We start from the raw sequence: 20,510 nt of genomic DNA on the forward strand, positions 1-20,510 counted from the left end.
AAAGCCGTCACAACGTTGATCATTTCTGTATTTCTATTGTGCTGATGTATAATACTGTAACATTCAGGGGTCGGGAGGGTTAAGAGAGGACTTTTGGGGGGAGGGTGGGAGTAAAGATTTTTTCTGTTCAGTTCCTCATTTTTTCCTCTTGATGACAAAGCAGTATTGAATATGAGGCAGTCTGTCCTTGGGGAGTTGCTTTGTATCTCATGTTAGGGTAGTTTCAGATCCTAAATGTCTCGTGTAGTAAAATAAGAGGTTCCTTCGTATGTTTCTTTATATTGTAAAGTTTCTTTAGACAAAAAAATGTTGCTTATTGGAAAAAAGGTGGGAAATCTGCATTGATAATTAATGTATTTTTTTTTTCGTTTTGTTTTACTTTTCATCAAGTTGTCAGTCGTTTTTTGCCTGTGTCCCCCTTGTTGTAGATACATATTAAAAACAAATAAAATGACTTCACTCCTTTTGCCATGAACACGCACGTCTTTCCGTGGGTTTGAAGGATTTTACTGATGATGATGAATGCCTTGCACAGACTTGCAGATTACTGCTTTCATGGAGTTTACATCAGGATATACAGAAGGTTTAGACTAACTAGATCCCAGGCTGAGGGTCGTAAGAGGGGTGAGGGGTCAAATATGATCAAATATTTGTCATTTTCTGCAATATTTGCTTTTTGCTACTATATATTGCTGTTTATTCAAAACCAAAATGTGATCCCAGATGTCTGGAGGAGGCTTTATTTTATCTCCCTTGTTTTTATTTGAGCATCTGCTGTCTGTTAAATGAGAAAATGACTTTCATGAGGTAACATCTGTCATTTCTTTTCTTAATTTTTTATTTTTTTTTATTATAATTATCAGTCCAAAAAATCACAACACTAAGAAAACCAGGAGCGTGTGATTTTTATATTTATTTATGTTATGAAGTTTGTCAGGTGTTAAAATGATTTAAGTTCTCTCTTGATCATCTAAGTCAGGCCCAGCTACATACAAAATACACCAATCAGGCATAACATTATGACCACCTTCCTAATATTGTGTAGTTCTCCCTTGTGCCTCATCAAAGAATGGACATGGGCCTTCTGAGGGTGTTCTGTGGTGTCTGGCAACAGAATGTTATTAGTGGTGGGGGGCTTAGACTTAGATAAACTTTATTCATCACAAGGGAAATTGCTTGAAAGACAACGCCCAACGTGGGGCTCGAACCCACGACCCTGAGATTAAGAGTCTCATGCTCTACCGACTGAGCTAGCTGGGCGATTGGGTCCTATGGGTTGAGGGGAGGGGGTTCTGTGGATCATCATACGGATACTTGATCAGTTTGGGATCTAGTGAATTTGGAGTTGTGCTGTTCATGTTTTTTTGAGTTGTTCCTAAAGCGTTTTTGTGTGTGTTCCTGTGTCAGGCTGCATCCTGCTGGGGATGGCAGCTGCCATCAAGGAGTGTCATTGCTATGGTCTGGTCTAGTTGGGAGCTACATGTCTAAGTAACTTCCACACGAATGCCAGGTCCAAAAGTTTCCCAGCAGAACATTGTATTGTCACAGGATGGTTGATGTTATTTACTTCTCCTGTCAGTGGTTTTAATGTTGTGGCTGATTGGTGTATGTTTGAACTCAGTCTCTGTAGCTTCTGGGAGTTTGTTTGTATATTAGACACACAGTACACTTTCTGTCTGCTACACTGCATGTAGTTGGTGGTTTTAATGTTGTGGCTGGTCTGTGTATGTTTCTCTACAAGTCAGACCGCAGCAGCTGACGCTTACGGTAAATCTCATTCCAGGTTCCTTATTTTCCCTCTTTGGGGAAAATAATAGTTAGTTTCTGTGACTTCAGCCAGATGTCGTCCCAAATAAAGTAACAAACCCGACTGCAGGCCTGGAGAAAGGCTGCTTGACTTGAGTTTTCATGTTAAAAACTCATTAGGATACTTTAAAATCTCACAGGTCTAAGCGGTCCGCCTGTGCTCCTCCTTTCATCTGTTCAAGCTGCACAGAGTGGCGACGTAGTGACCTCCTGCTCCTCTCGCTGTGGCAGGAGGCAGCAGGAGCAACCAGGGAGGTGAGAGAGGAGGAGAGGGGCAGCGGAGGGAGCAATGCTGGTCTCGCTGATGCTCTGGAGGAGGAAGAGGGAGGGCAGGAGCTGGGCGGGTGAGGCTGGAACACCGTGGTCCTTCTCCTGGAGGGTGAGAGCTGGGCTGGGACCCGGAGGTGAGAATGTGACTGGCTTGCCAAGGGGGGGAGGTGAAGCAGAGGTGGGATGACTGTGACGGAGGGGAGGGTGTTCCTGCGGAGCTGAGGAGGGTGAGGCGGAGGGCAGGCGGGGAGCTTTTTGTCTGGAGTTAAACCTCCGGGTGTCTTCTTGAGGATCACACCGCCGCTTGTTGCATGAGACGAGCTCATCCCAGCGAGCGGGAGGACCGGCTGAGAGAAATCCTCGCTGTAATTCTCCCCTTCATGTCTGTTATCCCTCCTTTGAACCGGGCCGTCTCCGCTCCCTTCCACCCTGGACCAGTGACAGCGCGGCTCGTCATCCTCTCCTCCGTCGCCCTCTCTCGCTCCCCTCCTCTCCCTCCTCAAATCCTGTCCGTCCCCAGCCTGGCTCCTCTCCCTCTTGCCCTCCTCGTAAGCTCTGTTCAGGCTGGCCAGGTTGTGGATGGCCAGCCAAGGTTCAGACGATATCCTCTGTCTGGGAGACGGACTGCTGCACTGATGGGACGGACTCAGCTCGCAGGAGGGATGTCTGCTGCTGCTGCTGCTGCTGCTGCTGATGCTGCTTCCTTGTCGGCCTGACAGAAGTGAAAAAAGACGGTTTATTAAGGTCACATGTGTGGATGCGTCTACACCGAATGGTATCTCCTGTTGCCTCGTGCATGTGCAGGACAGGAGTTTCTTCAAAATGTTCAAGTTGATGCTTTTATTGGGACGTTTTGGGCCTTTAGAAATACAAACCTGTTCCGTACTTCACACCAAGTCAAAGCCAGGTTTTAGTACGTGCCTCCAAAAGAGTATTGTTAACACTGACTCTGCTATAAAAGTCACTTTCCTGCAATGCAATGCACAGAGTAAGAGGAAAAGGACTCTCAACGCAAAGACAACAGCTAACGGCACATGTGCTCCGCGCCCGCACGACAGGAATTAACTTTTCATAGCAGCATGTGGCGGCAAGAGGAAGCTGGAAGGGCTTCTGCTATTAGCTCGGAGGCTAGGAAGGAAACTAGGAAGAGCTGCAGACCGTCCCACAGAGCTGGCCTCTCCTGAACAATGCAGATCAGCTGGTCTGCGTGTGTGTGTTCAGTTTAGACGGACACAAAAATTTACTTTCGTTGGCTTCTCTGTTCACCGGTTCTTTAAGCTAATCCGCCGATCGGAGTGATCCGTCTGACGGAAAAGCCGCCAACAGGTTCCGACATGTGGCCTTCACACTCCAAATCTGCTTGGTTAATGAATCAAACTTGCATCAGATTGTTTGTGATGGAGAAGACGATTAACAAAAGTGTATCAGGGTTCATCCTCTGGGGATCAGGAGTGTTTGTGCAGCATTTCACAGCAATCAGTGGTTGATGAAGTCGATATACGTTTGCTGTGGATAGTTTGAGACTTTCACAGTGATTCTTCTTGTACCATCAGGTGTTCCCGAAGTCCATCACGCACCAGCCAACTGACTTTCTTTCTGTGGTTTGAATTAATCATCAGCTGCTGCTTAAAAAAAAAAATGCTCCTTTCACCGCTAGAGTGAGCTTCGCCTCGCCCCGGCAACACGTTCTCATCTACTTCCCTCCTCAGGAATGAGCACGCAGCTAATGATTTCAACCAGCCGGCATTTATTCCCTTCTGTCTAGACTTGCCTTTGTTCAGCACTGCCCTGCTATATGCAGGCCCAGTGTCTGCACAGAGAAACAGCACAATTTAGTCAGACAATGCACAGACAGACAGACAGTCGTACAGACCTGGTTTACATAAATATAAAGCATAAAAAAAATGACCAGGCTGCATATGAACGTGGCATTGTTGAATAAGGATTACCCTCAGATGTCCCTGGGCTATTACAAAGTAGTAACTGAGAGTTCATTGTTGGCGCCTGTACATGCAGTATAGATATGTTTCTACCTCAGACTTCCATCATGAGTCCGTGCCTTCACCTCAAGTAAAAAAAAATGCAGCCCTTGAAAAAAATGAGTCCAGCTGGAAACTTTTTTACCCTAAATTACCCATAAAACTGTCCTGTTACAGAATTGCAGGATAAAATTAACAAATAAATACATTTAAATGCCATTCAATGCACTAAAAATAAATGTAGGCATTAATTAATTCACCAAATGTGATATAAATTAATATTTCTGCTTTAATTTCCTTCTGCACCTCAGCACATTTGTTTTAATTAATCCCCCTATGTCTTTATGTTCCCATTTTAAATGTCTATTACATTTACTAACTGCTTCCTTTTTAAATCAGTTATGTTAAATTAGTTTAATTTTATATTTATTTTATTCATTTATGCATCATTATACGAATGAGTAGGGCTGAAATGGCTACGACTGCTGCAGATATCTTTACTTATTCAGTGGCGAGAGTGTATTGGTGATGCACTGTAGGCCCTTCAGAGGTTTAGGGACGTTTTTCACAGGGCCCCCGACAGTTGCTTGGTTCTCCTGTCCTGACGCTGTGCCCCTCCACTTATATATATGTATATATCCATTGGTAAACATGGACAGGATGTGTATTGTAATCTACCTGTAGGTCAAATCAATCCCCGTTACTCACTTGTTCCTCTGAAGTTGAAGATGTTTTCTCCCTTGGGTGAGTTGGGCGAGCCCGTCTTGAGGACGATGTCAGACGGGGACATGCAGGACACTGGCGAGGTGTCCGGGGACGGGGGAACATTCAGGTAGCGCCTGGTCACCCGGCCTCCATTCACGCCCATCTCCGTGGTGATGATTATGATGTCCCGACCCTTTGCCCGGCAGGCGTCCATCAACACCTGAGACATTGATCGGATTTAACCCCTTTTCTTTAGATATTTTGGAGTTTATTTTAACTTTGAACGTTTAAAAAGATCCAGTGTTTGAGCCGTATTGGAAAACACACCTTTACAAATCATGACAAGACGGACCAGTGCCTTCCCTCTATTGATTTATACCCTCTCGGATCATTCTTTTCTTTGCCCCTGACTGACCTTCAGTGTGGGCTGGTGCTGCGCGTTGATGGCGTAGACCAAAGCTGAGGCTCCGGAGCAGTCCTCCACGCTGGGGTTCGCTCCCGCTGCCAGGAGGGTGGACGCCACCTGAGCCCCCGCCCGCTCCATGCAGGCGTACATCAGAGCCGTGCGGCCGGCTCTGTCTTGTGCATTAGGATCTGCCTGATCGAAACAAAGGGTTATGCTGATTGATACAGTCAGAGAATGACAATTAAACACGGGGAACGGTCCAGGGTGAATTAGGCGCCAGTCGGGCGTGTGTCCATGGGTTTGTGGAGATCAAAAGCCCACCTTTGGCAGAACCACACGCCATTTGCTTAATGTTCTCTCGATGAAAACAGATCTGGCATTGTTGTCGATTTGATGCCGTGGCTCTCGAGTGAGGACACATAATTCCTCAGAGTAATACTGTATTGTATTTCACAGGGCTAAAATGTTCAGGAGTTCTTTTGTAGGTGTATCAGGGACAAGAGCAGAGGTGGAAACGTCAGGAGCCTGTTTACTATGCATTAAAAGCATACTTCTGTTTGAGCGAATGCAGATTTTTTTATGCATTAGAAACACACCCGAATGAATAAACCATTGACCCTGCATTCAGAACATTTACCTGTATCCTCTGTTGAAATGGGAGGTACTCGTCGCTGCAGACTGACCTTGTTCTGGAGCAGGTACGTGAGGAGCTTAAGCGTCTCAGGCCCGGCAGGCCCACCTCTCAGGGCCTTGCAGGCGGCCAGGAGAGCCGTCTCCCCTCTGTGGTTGCGCCCGTTCACCTGAGCTCCGCCTTCCAACAGCAGGCGGACCAGACGGAGCTTACCCGAGGATGCCGCGCTGATGAGGGGGCTGCAGTCCGACATGGGGTCCCCCATCTTCTGGAAGGCAGGGGGAAGCCACACTGTGTTGTTACGACAACATCATCAGCCAAAAAACATGATTCTCCCTTTATGACTTCACCTGCTATGTTTCAAATAATAACAAGAGAGTTTTTACTTTTCTGTAACATGTAATATAAAGTCCTTTTTTCACCTCTAGTTAAAAAGACAAGTCAAGTTAAAAACACATACACATCCACAGAAAACATCAAACTCACCTTGATGTTCCCCTCTCAGTGGTTTATATCGATTCCTCTTCTGCAAAACAAGATAATAGGAGTCAATTTTTAAGTTTATTCAAACATTTTTCAAATATAAATTGACTTTTTATTATTATTATTATCATTCCAGATTATAATAAAACACGTACCTTGCCGTCTGGATGAAGCCTCCTCATGTCACAGAGCACAAAGTGAGACTCTCCCTCGGTCACTCATCCGTCCTCTCCTTCACCTGCTGGGTCGAGGGGCAGTTCGGCCCGTGGCGAGCGTTCAAAGTTATAAAACCGTTTTAAGCCCAGAATGTCACCTGTTGCAATCCATGCACTACAAAGGCCCCAGTGCCCCTTTGATTCGAGTCAGCTTTGAACAGGTCTCATCTGCCTCGTGACCACCATCTGGGTTCAAACACCAACGGGGAGGGGGACAGAGGGGACACGCTGACACTGCAAATGGACACCTAAACCATCAGCAGCTCATTTATATATGGAAATGTTCTTTCTTTTTTTCTGCTTTTGTCTTTTGTTCTCCAGGAAGCTTTGAGCAGTTGTCGTGTTACATAAATGAATTTGACTTCAAAATGGCAAAGAGAGAGAGAGAGGGGAGGGGGGAAGGAGGAAGAGGAAGGAGAACAGAAAAACACGTCAGAAAACCTCAAATATCGATAAGCACAACCCTTTCACAACATCAGGCCAACAGATAGCTACATTAAGTGAGGAAAAAAATAAAACAATATAGCATTTATTGCACATTGAAGGTGAAATCACCAAGTACATATGTAAATAAATAGGATCCGCAGCATAAATAGGATTAGAGCTATTTTCATGAATCATTAACACGCAAGAAACAGGAACTGAGTTTTTAAGACCGTGTTAGATATACGTCCAAACTCTGTCTCCAAACCAAGAGCTGAAAGCAGAACAAAGTCAAGAGAATTTGTGCGGACGCAAACTACTTTTCAAGCCTTTCCAAACCCTATCTGTTTTATCTATGTATGAGGGACAAATACGGGAAGTGTCATTGTGTGATGGACTTCATACGTGTTTATAACTGAAGCTAATTTCCAACACTAGTCCCATAATAACAATCATTCACACTCACATGCACACCTACAGCTAATTTAGAATCACCAATGAACCTTACAAGCATGTCTGTGGATGGTAGGAGGAAGCTGGAGTACCCGGAGAGAACCCATGCAGACACAGGGAGAACATGCAAACTCTTTACCTGCAGTAAAATGGTATTAAGTAAATTCCAGAGGGTTGGGCCTTTAATTGACAATGCTGTCCTACGCAAAGGAAGTTTCACTTTCTACCGTCTAATCCTGATGTTTCCCTCAGATATATTTCGGGTGTTAACCCCAGTGTGCTGAAGTCTAGCCATGAATTAAAATCATTAAAATCATTTTAAATGTATTCAGCTTTTAAAAATCCTTTAAAGCTTTTAAAACAACAAATATATCAAAGTTTTTTAAAGGCACGGCAAACGCAGATCCAAATGCGTCACGGCAAAGGGATCATTATTTAGAAAAACAGAAATTTAAAGTGACCGTTAAAAGGCCTCAACAGTGAGTTTGGTAAGAGAGTAGACCAGGGGTGGCAAACATACGGCGCACGGGCCGAAATTAGCCCAACAGAGAGTCCAATCTGGCCCAAGGGATTTTTAGCTATAAAAGTAACTGCTGTTCCTAATTTGGGGGCACTGTCTTAGTATGAGTTGCGGACATAATAAGACACTAAGTTGCAGCAACGTGCGGAAGTTGCACTTATTTTTCTTGGGACATTCAAGTTATTTAGAAAATGTTTTCGTGAAAAAAAGGATGGTTCATTAAACGTAAACATTTTCATAATGTACTTCTAATTCTTTGTACGGAAAAAAGTTGACGTCTTTTATAAACTGTTATGCTGTGAAGACTGAGATCAAATTGGGCTGAATGAAGACACCTGAACTAAAATGAGTGTTTGTACACACACAGTACAGTACATGTCGAGACAGACTGATCAGACTGCTTCCACATTGCAAATAGTGTTGCGTCAGCTCTTTTGTGCTTCCTCATATTTCCACACATTGTTTGGACTGATTAAAAAAATAAAAAATAAAAAAATTACTTAAATTATGTAGAATTTGCTTTTGTAATCTATTATAGTGTACAGAAAGATTAAAAAAATAAATAAAAAAAAAGATTAAGGACTTTTGTTTGTGTGAGGGATGCATTCAGGGTGCCCATGTTTACCTTTGCTTTTCTAAATTCTGGCCCTGGATTTAAAAATTTATCCACTCCACTCATTGGAATCTAGTTCAGCAAGTTTTATAATTTCCATTCATCACATTTGCATCAATAAAGCCAGTAGAAACTGAACTCAAACGACCTGTTCGCTCGCACTAAGGTGTGCGAAAGAAAGGAAATTAGCATAGCGAAAGAATGGAGATAGAAAAAAAACAGTACAAGTGGTTACGTAAGCGCGACGTAACAGTTTATTTATGTCTCTCGACCAATAGAATCCGCCCTGAGTTCCGCCGTCATGACGTAATGCGATCTACTCCAGAATAGCGCGCGGCGGCGGAGGAGCAGCCAGCGAGCAAGCAAGCAGGCAGCGAGCAGCAGCAGCAGCAACAACGCGGAGCCGTTGAGCTCTTTTCACCGTGTCGTTTCGCCTAATGTTTGTTTATTTATCCCGGATTCGTTTGGTCCGGAGTGAGCCTGACGCGGAGGAGGGGCGGCGGCGGCGGCGGCGGCGACTTGAGGCGGGATGTCGGCGCTGAGGGAGAACCAGTGCTACGGACTGTCCAGCGGTAAACTGAACCGCGGCGGCAACGTCTCCGTTTTTCACGTTAAACTCACTGACAGCGCGGCAAGAGCCATCGGTACCTTTCAAAATGGCAAGGTGGGTCGTTTGTTTCGGCGTCTCCTCCTCAGTTATAAGTCAATATTGTTGCTTTACTTTGTTTAAAAAAAAAAAAAAAAGGTAGAATTAAACCGTAACACACAAGGCAAAGAAGGCGGGTTTGTGCTTTGCGTTTCGGCCGAAGTTCAGTACTACCTTGCCCGGCTGTTGCCTCCTACAAAGCCCCCCTCTCTCTTTTTTTTTTTTAAGCAAAAAAATGAAAATACATGTTGCATAATACAACGCGGAAACGCTACCCTGTGGTGTTACCGCATGCAACAAGCTGCTGGCCAAGTCGTTACGAGCTCCTGGCTACTATTATGAATGCTAATCATGCGAAGAGAGAAGAAAGGGAAGGAGGAAAGACTGTTTAGTGGGGGGGAGAGAGACAGAGAGAGAGACTGCTAGTAGTAGGAGGGTGTTTTGGATTGACATTAAAGAGACTTTTGCTAAACGTGTACAGGGGGCTGCAACCGGTTTATCTCTGCAGCACACATTTTGCAGTACGAGGCAGGTGGACAGATTCAGAATCAAACATTTGACCCAGTTAATCACAAATGAATCAGACGCTGCAGGAAGTCTACGCAGAAAAAAAGCCACGCACACTTCCTCAATTCACCGATTCCTAGTAATGCACGTAGGAAACTCCTCTGTGAAGAAATTACAGCTGCCTCCTTTTCTGATGAAAGGTGAAAACCCCACTGTTGTGATGAGATAGACAGAAAGGAGGAGGAGGAGGAGGAGGGTGGGGATGGGGAAGCACCGACAGATAGCGGAGTACAGCATGCATGCACAGAGATGCGTTCAGTTTCTTTATTTAGCTTTTAAGTGTGGCTATTCGCAACCTACTTGGCCTGATCCAGACCTCCACATGTGACCCGGGGCCAGACTCTTGCTCTGGCAGCCGCCCTCGCTCTGCGGCGCACTCATCAACAGGTGGACTTACAAATCCTCTCCACGAAAAAAAGGTCACTCGGATTCCAGTCATCGCATACTTTCCGTCTGTGCTGCAAATGTGTCACTTTGGCCCGTCATTCCTGCCTTTTTTTTTTTTTCCTACAGGACTAATTCGCCCCTGTGAGAGATGACAGGCCGCTATTTCGCAGGGTTTTCTTATTTCCCCCTCCCCTTAGTGTGACAGGCGGCTGTGTTTGAACAGCGGGGTGTAATGACCTTAGCCAGTGCAGATCAAATTGAATTTATTTAAAGGACGTGTGATGTGCAGACGTTCCGGATGGAGCAGGGTGGGTGCGTGCATCCCGGGGAGTTCTTCAGCGGTCGTCGCGGGTTTGCAAAGAAAGAAAGAAAGAAGTGGAGCGGCTCGTGTGATTTGAAATATTAGAAATTGTGCAGTGGTTGCAGACACACATTTACTAGTATGTGGACCTGATGTAAAGCATTTGCACCAGTTTGATATGTTTGGTCGATTATAGCGAGGTAATTGAGAGGACTGGGTTGCAGGTTTTAGTCAGTGTAACTTTTAAAACGGTGCTCCTCTGATTGACCTGTGAACTCCAAACTTTGTCAGACTCTTCCTTGCCCACATTACCTTTAATACAGCTAAATGGCACTGAGATTAGGCTGTCTCCAGTTGCTAGTCTCGAGCAGGGATGATGAGCAGTTCTGTTTAACTTTAAATTCCCTCTAAATCCATGACCCCAGTCTCTTAAAAACTATTCAAACTTGTAGTCCTTACCTTATGCAGTAGTACCAAAGTCCTTCTTGGCACGTCTCGGTTTGTCAACCATCTTGGGTGTCACCCCAGTTACCCAGTTAGGACTAAAGGGGTCGTAAGTGTATTTTCAAAAGAGAGAGATTGATTGGGAGTGCCATGCTCCATCATAGCGACGCTACAATGGAGCAACAGCGGATAGCAGGTTGGTGGAGACCACTGGTGAAGACTCCTAGGACGACTAGGAAGAGGTGGAGGTGGAGATGGGGATGAGGAGGGTTGCACTACAGACGGCCTGAAGGCAGAGCGACAGATTTACGACGAATTTAAAGCGCAAGGGTCTGGGAATTGATTGGCTTAGCGAAGAAAACTGGCTATTTATTGGACGAGAGCGGTGACGCCGACATTGAGAATGAAGTGATTTCCACAGCGTGGGAAAGTGGAAGAGACGAGCAAATAGAGACGGGAGGAAATATTACTGTGGAAGAAAAGCAGAACTTGAGGGGACAGATCTTCCTGAATGAACTTTCGCCAAATCTAAATTTCAGTGGTGACGGAAACAACCCGAAACCAACACGAATTGCCACACGCTGGAAACGAACGAACGTGACAGGCCAGTAAGTCAGCATGTCGGGATTTTGTATGTGATCCGACCCTTGCCGATCCAGTAGCAGCGGCAGGAACGCACGCTTGACACACACGAACAAGCGTCGTGGGTTTAAAAAATCACTACAGAAGCGCAAATACTGAATATGACGGGTCGCAGCAATAAAGGCTTACGCCACCTGGGAGGGAGCCGCTGCGATACACTGCGAACAACAGCGTATTAGACAAATGGATTATTGGCGTCATAAAACCACAGTGAAGGTGGCGACAGAAGCACTCGTACAAAGAAGACAGACCACAAAACATCCTCTGTGTTGCTTGTTTTGCATGCGTCCATGCTGGTGTGTTATCAGATCTGTAATGCGAGTGTCACTGTGTCTGCGTGTTCCTAGACAAATGACGTGTTTACTCTTTTTTTTTTTTTTTACTACAGGGCTGGCCTTCCCGTCCTACCATCTGCTTTAGTGGAAATCAAGGGGTAAGAAGTCTAACTGCTGACATGCAGTGATTGATTCATTTCCCCTGATACACTGTGTGCATTTTAAAGATATTAAGTCTATGTGTAAAGATCTGTGTGTGTCACTTTCTTTTATACGACAGAAAATCACCGTGCCTTGTTCGGAGAATCGAGATGAAGTGAGGGTTTTCACCTTTGGCGTGACTAACGTTGCCCGTGATAATCCACATGGAAGCTTTGACTGTGTCAAACAGCTCAGCACTGGGTAAAACACAACACAGATATTATATTAAACATCCTATTTCAGTGTAGTTTTGTTCAGGTTAAAGCAACAAAAATAAACTGACGGATGAGGACTGTAAGAACGTCATTTGTCCCGCGTTTGCTTTGTATTCTATATATAGACTAAACCGACTGCCTGAATGAATTTTAATATTTTAAAATGTCTCTCTCCCCTACTGCTGTGTGAGAGTCCCCCCCCTGCTGATAATGTTTCGCTGTCTTCAAATGCCAGAGGAAACCCAGGGTTCCTGTGTAGGTCTAAGAAAGCACAGAAATGCAAAGAAGTGAATGTGATTTACGTCAGGAGTTTTAGAAAGTTTAGGCACACTTGTTGAAGTCTGCTGTTGAGTTCTGATTCAGTTATACAATAGCAATCTCTACAGCTGCTCCCCTTTTGCTGTAATAGTCCAGCTGATACTACACATGTGTATCTAATCTAAACATAAGCAAGAAAAAGAACTAAGAACTAAAATCTTTCATTTCCAGTAGAAAATATGTTGAAGGATTCCTGAAAAAAATCTGTCCTCCCTCATCTTCTCAGTGCCGCAGACGAGCTGTCGTGTCTCGGGGTGATTCAGAAGAAGATGACAGTCAACGCCACGGATGACTCGTACGACAAGGCCCGTCAGAGCATGGCCCAGGCTGAGGAGGAGATGCGCAGCCGAGGGGCCATAGCCATCAAACACGGGGGGCGCTACCAGGGTAGGAAGTATAGAAGACGCTCGCGTGTCGACAGAATGTGTTACACAACGGATAAGATAACTCCAGCTGCTAAGGGATAAGAACTGGCCTGGAGATAAATTTGCGCTGATAATATCCAGAAAAACACGGTCAGCCATATTGCATTGGTTACCCCGGCAACATGTGTAGTAACTGGTGACATAGAAACAATTGCTGTTGTTTTCTCCTTTTGTATTTTTAGCTCTCGCGCACACACATGCATACAACTACATGCCATCCATGGGTTTTAGAGTGTACTGTGTGTCTGTAATATACAAACATACTCTCAGAAACTACACCGATCAGCCACAACATTAAAACCGCTGACAGGAGAAGTAAATAACATTGACCATCTTGTGATAATTCAGCGTTCTGCTGGGAAACTTCTGAAACTGGCATTCATGTGGATGTTACTTAGACATTTACGACCCACCTAGACCAGACTAGGCACCCCCACCCCATAGCAATGACACTCCTTGATGGCAGCATCCATCCCCAACAGGATAACACACATAACTGCTTTAGGAACAACTAAAAAAAAATAAAAACATATGAAGAATAGTACAAGGTGTTGACCTGGCCTCCAAATTCACTAGATCCAAAACCGATCATGTATCTGTGGGATGCACTGGAACAAGCCTCAACCACAGAGGCTCCTCCCCCTCAACCCATAGGACCCAAAGCCCCCCCACTAACAACATTCTGGCCCTTGACCACTCTCTGATGAGTCACAACTGTTTTGGGAGACTTGACGAAATATTCGACAGATGGTCATAATCATATGCTTGATCGGTGATTTAGCTTTTTTTTTTTTTTTTTTTCTTAATTCCTCCTCTGTTTTCTACTTTCAACCACCAAACCACTTCCCCTTGAAACAGACATGTCATCTCCTCTCGGTGAGCGTACATGTAGGCACATACTGCAACTTGCGCACACTAATGTAGTTACACATTTTGATGATTCTGTAAGTTTAGAGGAAGTCTTTAAAAAAACATCCTTACTCACTACAGGCTTCAGCAATCGTGTGGTTACATCTTGAATTAGACAGCAGCATTTAAGATGCGTGTGTGTGTGTGTGTAACCTGAATGTGGGTTTCTGATGGGGTGAAATAAGGTCTTTCTATTTCGTCCCTGTTCTGAATGCGTGGAGAGGGTGATTTTCACCTCATCAACACATCGAACCTAAAATAGCAATACATGACACATATTTATAACCCAGTCACCTTTTAATGAGCAGGATTGAAATCAGAATGTCTACAACACAAGGTTAACAAGGTTTGATTGACGCCCCTGTTCTTCTTTCGGTTTCTTTTATGTGTCCGCTTGACTCCCAGGCAAGAAGGTGACGGTGCGAGCCCCAGATCCTGCACTGGCCAGCCTCACCAAGCCCAAACACTCGTCCCAGTCCCTTCTCAGCAAGAGCAGAAGAGGTGCCGGCGTGTCCAAGCCGAAGAAGTACGAGTGCGCATCTAACAGGAAGAGCGTGAGCGATGTGCAAGAGAGGCCTCTGAGGGAGAGGGTGATACACCTGCTGGCTCTGAGGCCTTACAAGAGGCCCGAGTTGATCTTGAGGCTGCAGAGGGACGGGCTGACGGCAGGAGACAAAGACATGCTAGACTCCTTACTCATGGAGGTAATTCTGTTTAAATTAGATCAATATTTTTAGTACACAAGAACAGATTGTATTTACTGTTTTTTTGTGCTAGACACAATTTAGCGATCAAGAAAAATAAGATATATACGTTTCCATTGCTTTTATGTGTGTTTGCAGGCCGGCCAGCTCAATAGCAGAAACAACACATTTGTTTTAAAGGACTCTCTCTATAAGGAGCTGCAGAAGGACTGGCCAGGTTATACCACGGGCGACCAGCAGCTCCTCAAACGCATCCTTGTCAGGTAACGCGGATAAAAACTGCACTACCATTTTCAGCTCACGACAATCAGACTCGTCACCTCAGAAGAAAGTTTTCGCAAATCTAAGGAGCTAAAGAAAGAGCAATTTGGTTTCAGTTTCTGAACCGTGGAGATTGGCTTGATGATAATAGAGCAAACTATTCAGAGAAGGGAGATGTTCAGTCAGACCACGTGCTCATGTGCATCCAAGGGTCACAAGGAAACTCAATTTCCACAGCTAGAATTCTTAACGGATAGATTTCCTTCGGGTGAAAGCTGATTCTAATGACGTGTGTTCTGTTTTTATGAGCACGTTATTCTACTGTCGGACCAGCAGCAGCAGTTCAGACTATGTAGTAATTGTTTTCAGTTTTCATTTGCAGTAGCAGAAAAGCTTGAACATGCATACTCAGCTACAGGTTTTAGGATTTTTCTACAGCGTAGGAGAATACTGAAAACATCATACTATGAACAGATATCAGATTCTTCAAATTATCCAGTATTTGATGACAATTTCAGACACTTTCAGCAGTATCTTCGTGAGGTTGTCACCTGAAATCGTTTTCAGTTAACAGGCGTGCCTTTTCAGAAGACAGATGCTGATATATTTTTTTGTCTTCTTAATATTTTTGAGAGCATCTGTTGTGTTCAGACTGCAGGTGTTCAGCCCAGTAATGGACTTATGTGCGTTTATGTGCTGGGATTTACATTTAGGATCTAAAATCTGGATGATTACATCAGGGCTTTCATAAAAGCCAATGAGAGAAAGAAGTTTAGAAGGAGACGGAGTAGCGGCCTACATGGTACCCATTCTCCCCTACCATTTTTTCCTTCTGCACTTTGTCTAGCTTTGTACTTTTGGTTTTGTCTCACCACAAAGTATTAGAAGTTTAGAGCAAGTTGTTTCTCCACAATCTTTTCCTTTCCCCAAGAGATTACATAAGATCATGTCGGGTGCAGTCTTCCATGCTTCCTGATCTGACATGATAATCTTAATAATATCTTTTGGTGTGTGTGTGTGCGTGTGTGTGTGCGTGTGTGTGTGCAGTTATTTTCAAATTACATAACGTGTGCAAGTTTGAGACTACAGAGAAGACTATCTGTGAGAGTGTGAAAGCTTTACCAGCTTTAGAAATTGCCACTTCCACGGGCCGCATCAGTGCCTCTCGAAGTTCAAACGGTTCAAACATCACGGCTGAACTGCTGCAGAGAAAGAAGCAGAAGGTGAATGCGTGGTCCCCACTGTGAGGCGTGGAGGAGGAGCTGTGATGGTGTTAGGGCGGCTGTGCTTCGACTACTGTTTTAGATTTATTCAGAACTAAAGGCTGCACTTGCTCTCGCGGCTCCATCCCATCTGGTTTGAGCTTAGTGGGGCCACGACTTGTTTCTTAACCGGACTATGAGCCAACGCATATTTCCAGGCTTTGTAAGGTCTGTAACCAACAACACGGTGATAAAGATCTGCCCGAGACGAGCGAACGAAAAGCAGCCAGTGAATACAGCACATGTGGGAAATGCACTATGAATAATTTATCTCGGTCCAAATGTGTAAATGTAATTGTCCTGATATTTTTAGGTTTGTTCTACAAATGTTTAAACAGGGTGTGTCCAAACGCTTGACTTGTACTTGCAGAAAAAGGTTTAAACACTCACCACCTGCAAGCAGCTTGTGACACGGCTGTTCACTCTGTTGGCTCTTTCGATACCCGCTAACCACATCTTTTTCTTTCCTGTCTATTACCCACATTAGAATGTATTTATCTGCAAGCCTAGCACTGCTGCAAATAGGTACAGGGTGTATCGAAATGCTAGCTGTGTGTTAACATACATTGCTTTTTGTGCAGGAGACTGTTCCAACCGCAACCAAACCTCCTCAGTGTGCCCGAGGCCCAGGTCAGCCCGCTGCGGGACACTCCCAACTCGTCGCCGGCACACCGTCCAAAACATTCCCTGCCGGAGGAATACACTGACCCTCTGGCCAGCAAGAAGCCCAGGATATCCCACTTAAAGAGCAAAACGTCCGGCGACAAGTCCACGTCGAGGCCGTCTCAACAAGCGGCTCAGAAGGAGGTCAGCGAAGCGGCGGCGGATGACGGGCAGAGGAACTCGCTTGATCCTAAAAGACTGTTTGACTCCCTGTCAGCGGTCTTTCAGCGGGAAGAGGAAGAAGAAGAAGAAGAAGCGGCCAAAAGGCTAGAGCCAGCCGATGCTGCTCAGCCCGAGGACCGCCTTCAGCTGGACTCTGATCGCCCCCCGTCCCCTTTAATAGTGCCCGATGTGAACAGACACTCGACGAAAAGAAAGAAGAGTAAACACAGTCGCAAGGTGAGAAAACCGCTTCTTACTTGGTTCCTTGTTTTCCGTCGTTTTTCGATTTCATGCGACGCGTTCGTCAATTGGATTTGTTTTCATTTCTGAAGGAGAAGGACAGATGGAGAGACAAGAAAGAAAGGAGGAAAGATCGGAGTTCGGAAGAGCCAAACGACAAAGACTCCCTGAACTGCAAAGGTGAGGGCCGACAGCTTTTCAGCTAAAGTGTCGACTTTTCTGTATTTTTCAGTTTATTAATATAATTCTTTCTCTTAGATCCAAGTGAAATGTTGTTTGACTCTAATGCGCATCAAGTGGACACAGAGGACTATTTATTGTAAGTTGTCTAAGTTTGTCGTAGTTTGATACTGTTGATTTGTTCTTGTGACCAAAATTTGAAGATAATTGTTCTCATCTGACCCTTTACACTCTCTCTCGCTCTCACTGTACAGGAAGTACACGTCGATTTGCAACCACAACCAGAGGCAGAGTTACAAACAGGACTTTAACAAGGAGTACAGCGAGTACAGAGATCTACACGCCCGCATCGACAGCGTCACGCAGCAGTTCATGGAGCTGGAAACGCAGCTCAAGCAGCTTCACCGCGAATCGCATAAATACAAGGTAGACCCGAAGAAGTAAACTAGGCTTAGGTCGACGCTTCTAAGTTGGTGGTCGGCTTGAATTCGTGTCACTTATATAAGAACCTAGAAATAATCACTTTTCATGGGGAAAAAACCAAAAGTTCCATAGAAGCGTCTCATAGTCTGCCACTCCTGCTGCACACTCATCTTCTCTGCTGTCATCCCTGTTCGTAATGAGTCACACATCGACTGTTTCATGCAGTCGGCCTACGTGAGGCTCTGAAGCTGCCTCAGAGTTTAGAAATCAAGTGATACTTTTGCATAATGACTCAAAGATGTGCTTGGTTTACAAAAGACCACAAATGACTTTTGAGGAAAGAGAAACGGAAGGCAACAGTCTTTTGCCTTTTAAAATATAGATGGACGGTCTGAGGACAGTCATTGAAGCTCAGTGTGGGTGGTACTGTCTCTTGACATCTTGACATCTTGACATCTTGGTGCCTGACCCCACTTAACACCTGGCTTGTTCAAAAATGGACAAAGAGTAGGAGCATGAGTGAAGCTAAGGTGGACGTGTGACATCTAGGCTGTCACTCAAAGTGGCCGCACTCTCAATTATGCATAGAGTTGAGCCTTGATGTAATTTAAATGGGCAAGTTATATAAGTATTTGCGCCTGTGCTGTTGTCATGAATGGAAAAAAAATGAGAACATGAAGGTTGACTTGCTCTTGGCGAACTGCAGTTGTAGGCATTCCCACGTTGGCTTCATTCACTCATTATTTTCTGTAACCGCTTGTCCTCTGGAGGGTTTCGGGAGGGCTGGACATTGGGTTGAACGTTGGCTTCATTTTTCAGATGACTGCTTGGTTCATATGCTAAAATATTTACCGCAAGAATAACACATTCATTAGGAATCTGACTTGCACATCTTCCGTTATCAAAGTGTCTGTTAAAGTCAACCAGTATTAGCAAATATTAGCATTTTATCCTAACACTTAATTAGGACTGTTATTCATTACTTTTAGTTGAGCAGACGCGGTAGTAGTAGATTAAAGCTGTTCCCCCATCACCTTCTCATAGTTGTCAAATATTAATTTCACAACATTTATAGCTCTTGACGTATAATTACCCACTCCATTAATTAAAATTTCTGTATTTTCTCCTGCAGACGGTTCATAATCAAATTCTTCAAGAGTATCGCAAAATTAAAAAGGTAACAACTTTCTTTCTCTCTTAAAATCTGCCCTGTACTTACTATAAGACTGCTGCGTAGGAGAAAAACTAATATTTATTTAGTTTGTTGCGTAATCTAGATTTATCTTGTCCCTACAGTCCAATCCAAACTACAACCAGGACAAGGTTCGCTGCGAATATCTCCACAACAAACTGGCCCACATCAAGAAACTGATATCCGAGTACGACCATCAGCAGCTCAGGGTGGACCACTCCTGTCCCAAGTGAGGAGGAGACGAGTGAACAATGAGACATTAAACAACCCGAGGCAAGGGAGGTTCACGCCGCCGAGCTGAATGCCGCTGAGCTGCACTCTGCGGTCTCCGTGGCTGATCGCAGTCTCGGGAGACCTGCTGTAAATGTCAGCGAGGTCGGGGACTCATTTGTGAAGACCAGCAGTGGTGCGTTGGGGGAGAGAAAGCGGCCCTGTGAAAAGAGATCTTTTCTTAGAAGACAAGTTTTCTTTGAAACAGGTTTGAACAAAGGGCTGCTGCAACTACAGCAACATGATAACTGTTACAGACAAAAGGAGTAACGATAGTTCACTCTTAAAGCTGAAAGCAGATGTGGAGATGAGGTGCTAAGCCTGAAAACATTTGCAGATTCCCATCACACATCTTTATATTATTTTATTTTATTTTATTTTATTTGTGAATTAAATTATTTTGAGTACTTGTGTTCCGTCAGTCTTGTCATTGTTCAGTGATTAAGCTGGAAGCGTGAGAAAACTGTACATTGTACATAACTCGGCTCATTTGAACGTCAGGTCAGGGTTACTTCGGACAGCAGCCGGGACGCAGGCGCCTGTCTTGTGGTTTTGGTGAGATGATCAGTGTTGTCGGTCGGCTGTCTGTTCAGGCCTAATGATTCCTAAAGAGTTTTGCCTGTTCATCAAATGGGTTTTCTAATTCTGGGCGGGATTCATAGCATTCCAGCGGTGTTATCCTTCGGGTGGTTTTCTTCAATCACGAGTCGTTGGGAGACTGTCATGTAGAAAACAGTATGAACTATGAGGTTGTATTCAGGGACTGTACTGTACAGCGTGAGCTTTGGTAAAAGTATTAAAACTGGTTTTAGGAAGAAGAACTTTTTTTTATTATAAAGAACTGAGAGAAGATTTAGTTGCATGCTGTGTACCTGCATGAATAAATCAAGAGATAAGTTTCAAATAAATTCATTTGTATTGATATTTGTGTGATCCTTTTCTTGTCAGTTGTTACATTAGAAAGGATAGAAAATACAAAGGTAGATTTAAATTAACTAAATCAATAATATATATTTTTTTGCAGATATATTGTGCATGACCTATAATTGATAATGGCACCATCTTCTTGTTTGTATTATAGTTAATTTTGCTGCTTTAGATTAGTCTGGTTTTAAAGAGACTTACTATTCTTATATGCACAAATAAATAAAAGAATAAATCTACGGACGTACAGGAAAACATATAGAAAGAACAAGAAGAAAAAAGTTAACCAACATAAATAAATAAATATATAGCCTCTTTAGACTTTAAGTGTCAGTTGTGTACATCAATATTAATGGTCCTTTTATTTTTGTTTGCTGTTCGATATCATTTGGAGC

The 20,510-nt window shown here is 44.2% G+C and overlaps 2 protein-coding genes across 2 annotated transcripts; one reads left to right on the forward strand and one right to left on the reverse strand.

Moving 5' to 3' along the window:
* Positions 1-1,553: 1,553 nt before the first annotated feature.
* Positions 1,554-6,296, reverse strand: LOC311505234 (uncharacterized protein). The gene is made up of 5 exons (XM_084568688.1): positions 6,284-6,296; positions 5,850-6,088; positions 5,176-5,358; positions 4,764-4,980; positions 1,554-2,788 (listed from the first exon to the last, which is right to left on the reverse strand). The coding sequence occupies exons 2-5, from the start codon at positions 6,060-6,062 to the stop codon at positions 1,941-1,943; spliced, it is 1,461 nt and encodes a 486-aa protein (XP_084424814.1). The 5' UTR covers positions 6,063-6,088; positions 6,284-6,296; the 3' UTR covers positions 1,554-1,940.
* A 2,576-nt stretch (positions 6,297-8,872) lies between these two features.
* Positions 8,873-20,115, forward strand: LOC311505353 (RNA polymerase II elongation factor ELL-like). The gene is made up of 12 exons (XM_084568868.1): positions 8,873-9,168; positions 11,880-11,924; positions 12,047-12,168; positions 12,727-12,887; positions 14,240-14,538; positions 14,677-14,801; positions 16,643-17,123; positions 17,219-17,306; positions 17,385-17,445; positions 17,561-17,732; positions 18,862-18,906; positions 19,026-20,115. Exons 1-12 carry the CDS (start codon positions 9,034-9,036, stop codon positions 19,152-19,154), a joined length of 1,863 nt encoding a protein of 620 aa, XP_084424994.1. The 5' UTR covers positions 8,873-9,033; the 3' UTR covers positions 19,155-20,115.
* The last annotated feature ends 395 nt before the right edge of the window (positions 20,116-20,510 follow it).

Source organism: Chelon labrosus, assembly GCF_963514085.1.
Source record: "Chelon labrosus genome assembly, chromosome: 20".
NCBI classification, from domain to species: Eukaryota; Metazoa; Chordata; class Actinopteri; order Mugiliformes; family Mugilidae; genus Chelon; species Chelon labrosus.

Excerpts from the sequence above, each read along its gene's own strand:
- LOC311505234 (XM_084568688.1), bottom strand. The coding sequence starts at position 6,062 with ATGGGGGACCCCATGTCGGACTGCAGCCCCCTCATCAGCGCGGCATCC. Across the intron at positions 4,981-5,175 it reads AGCACCAGCCCACACTGAAG|GTGTTGATGGACGCCTGCCG; the intron begins GTCAGTCAGGGG and ends TCAATGTCTCAG. Across the intron at positions 2,789-4,763 it reads CTTCAACTTCAGAGGAACAA|GCCGACAAGGAAGCAGCATC; the intron begins GTGAGTAACGGG and ends CACTTCTGTCAG.
- LOC311505353 (XM_084568868.1), top strand. The coding sequence starts at position 9,034 with ATGTCGGCGCTGAGGGAGAACCAGTGCTACGGACTGTCCAGCGGTAAA. Across the intron at positions 17,307-17,384 it reads AGACTCCCTGAACTGCAAAG|ATCCAAGTGAAATGTTGTTT; the intron begins GTGAGGGCCGAC and ends TCTTTCTCTTAG. Across the intron at positions 17,733-18,861 it reads GCGAATCGCATAAATACAAG|ACGGTTCATAATCAAATTCT; the intron begins GTAGACCCGAAG and ends TTTCTCCTGCAG.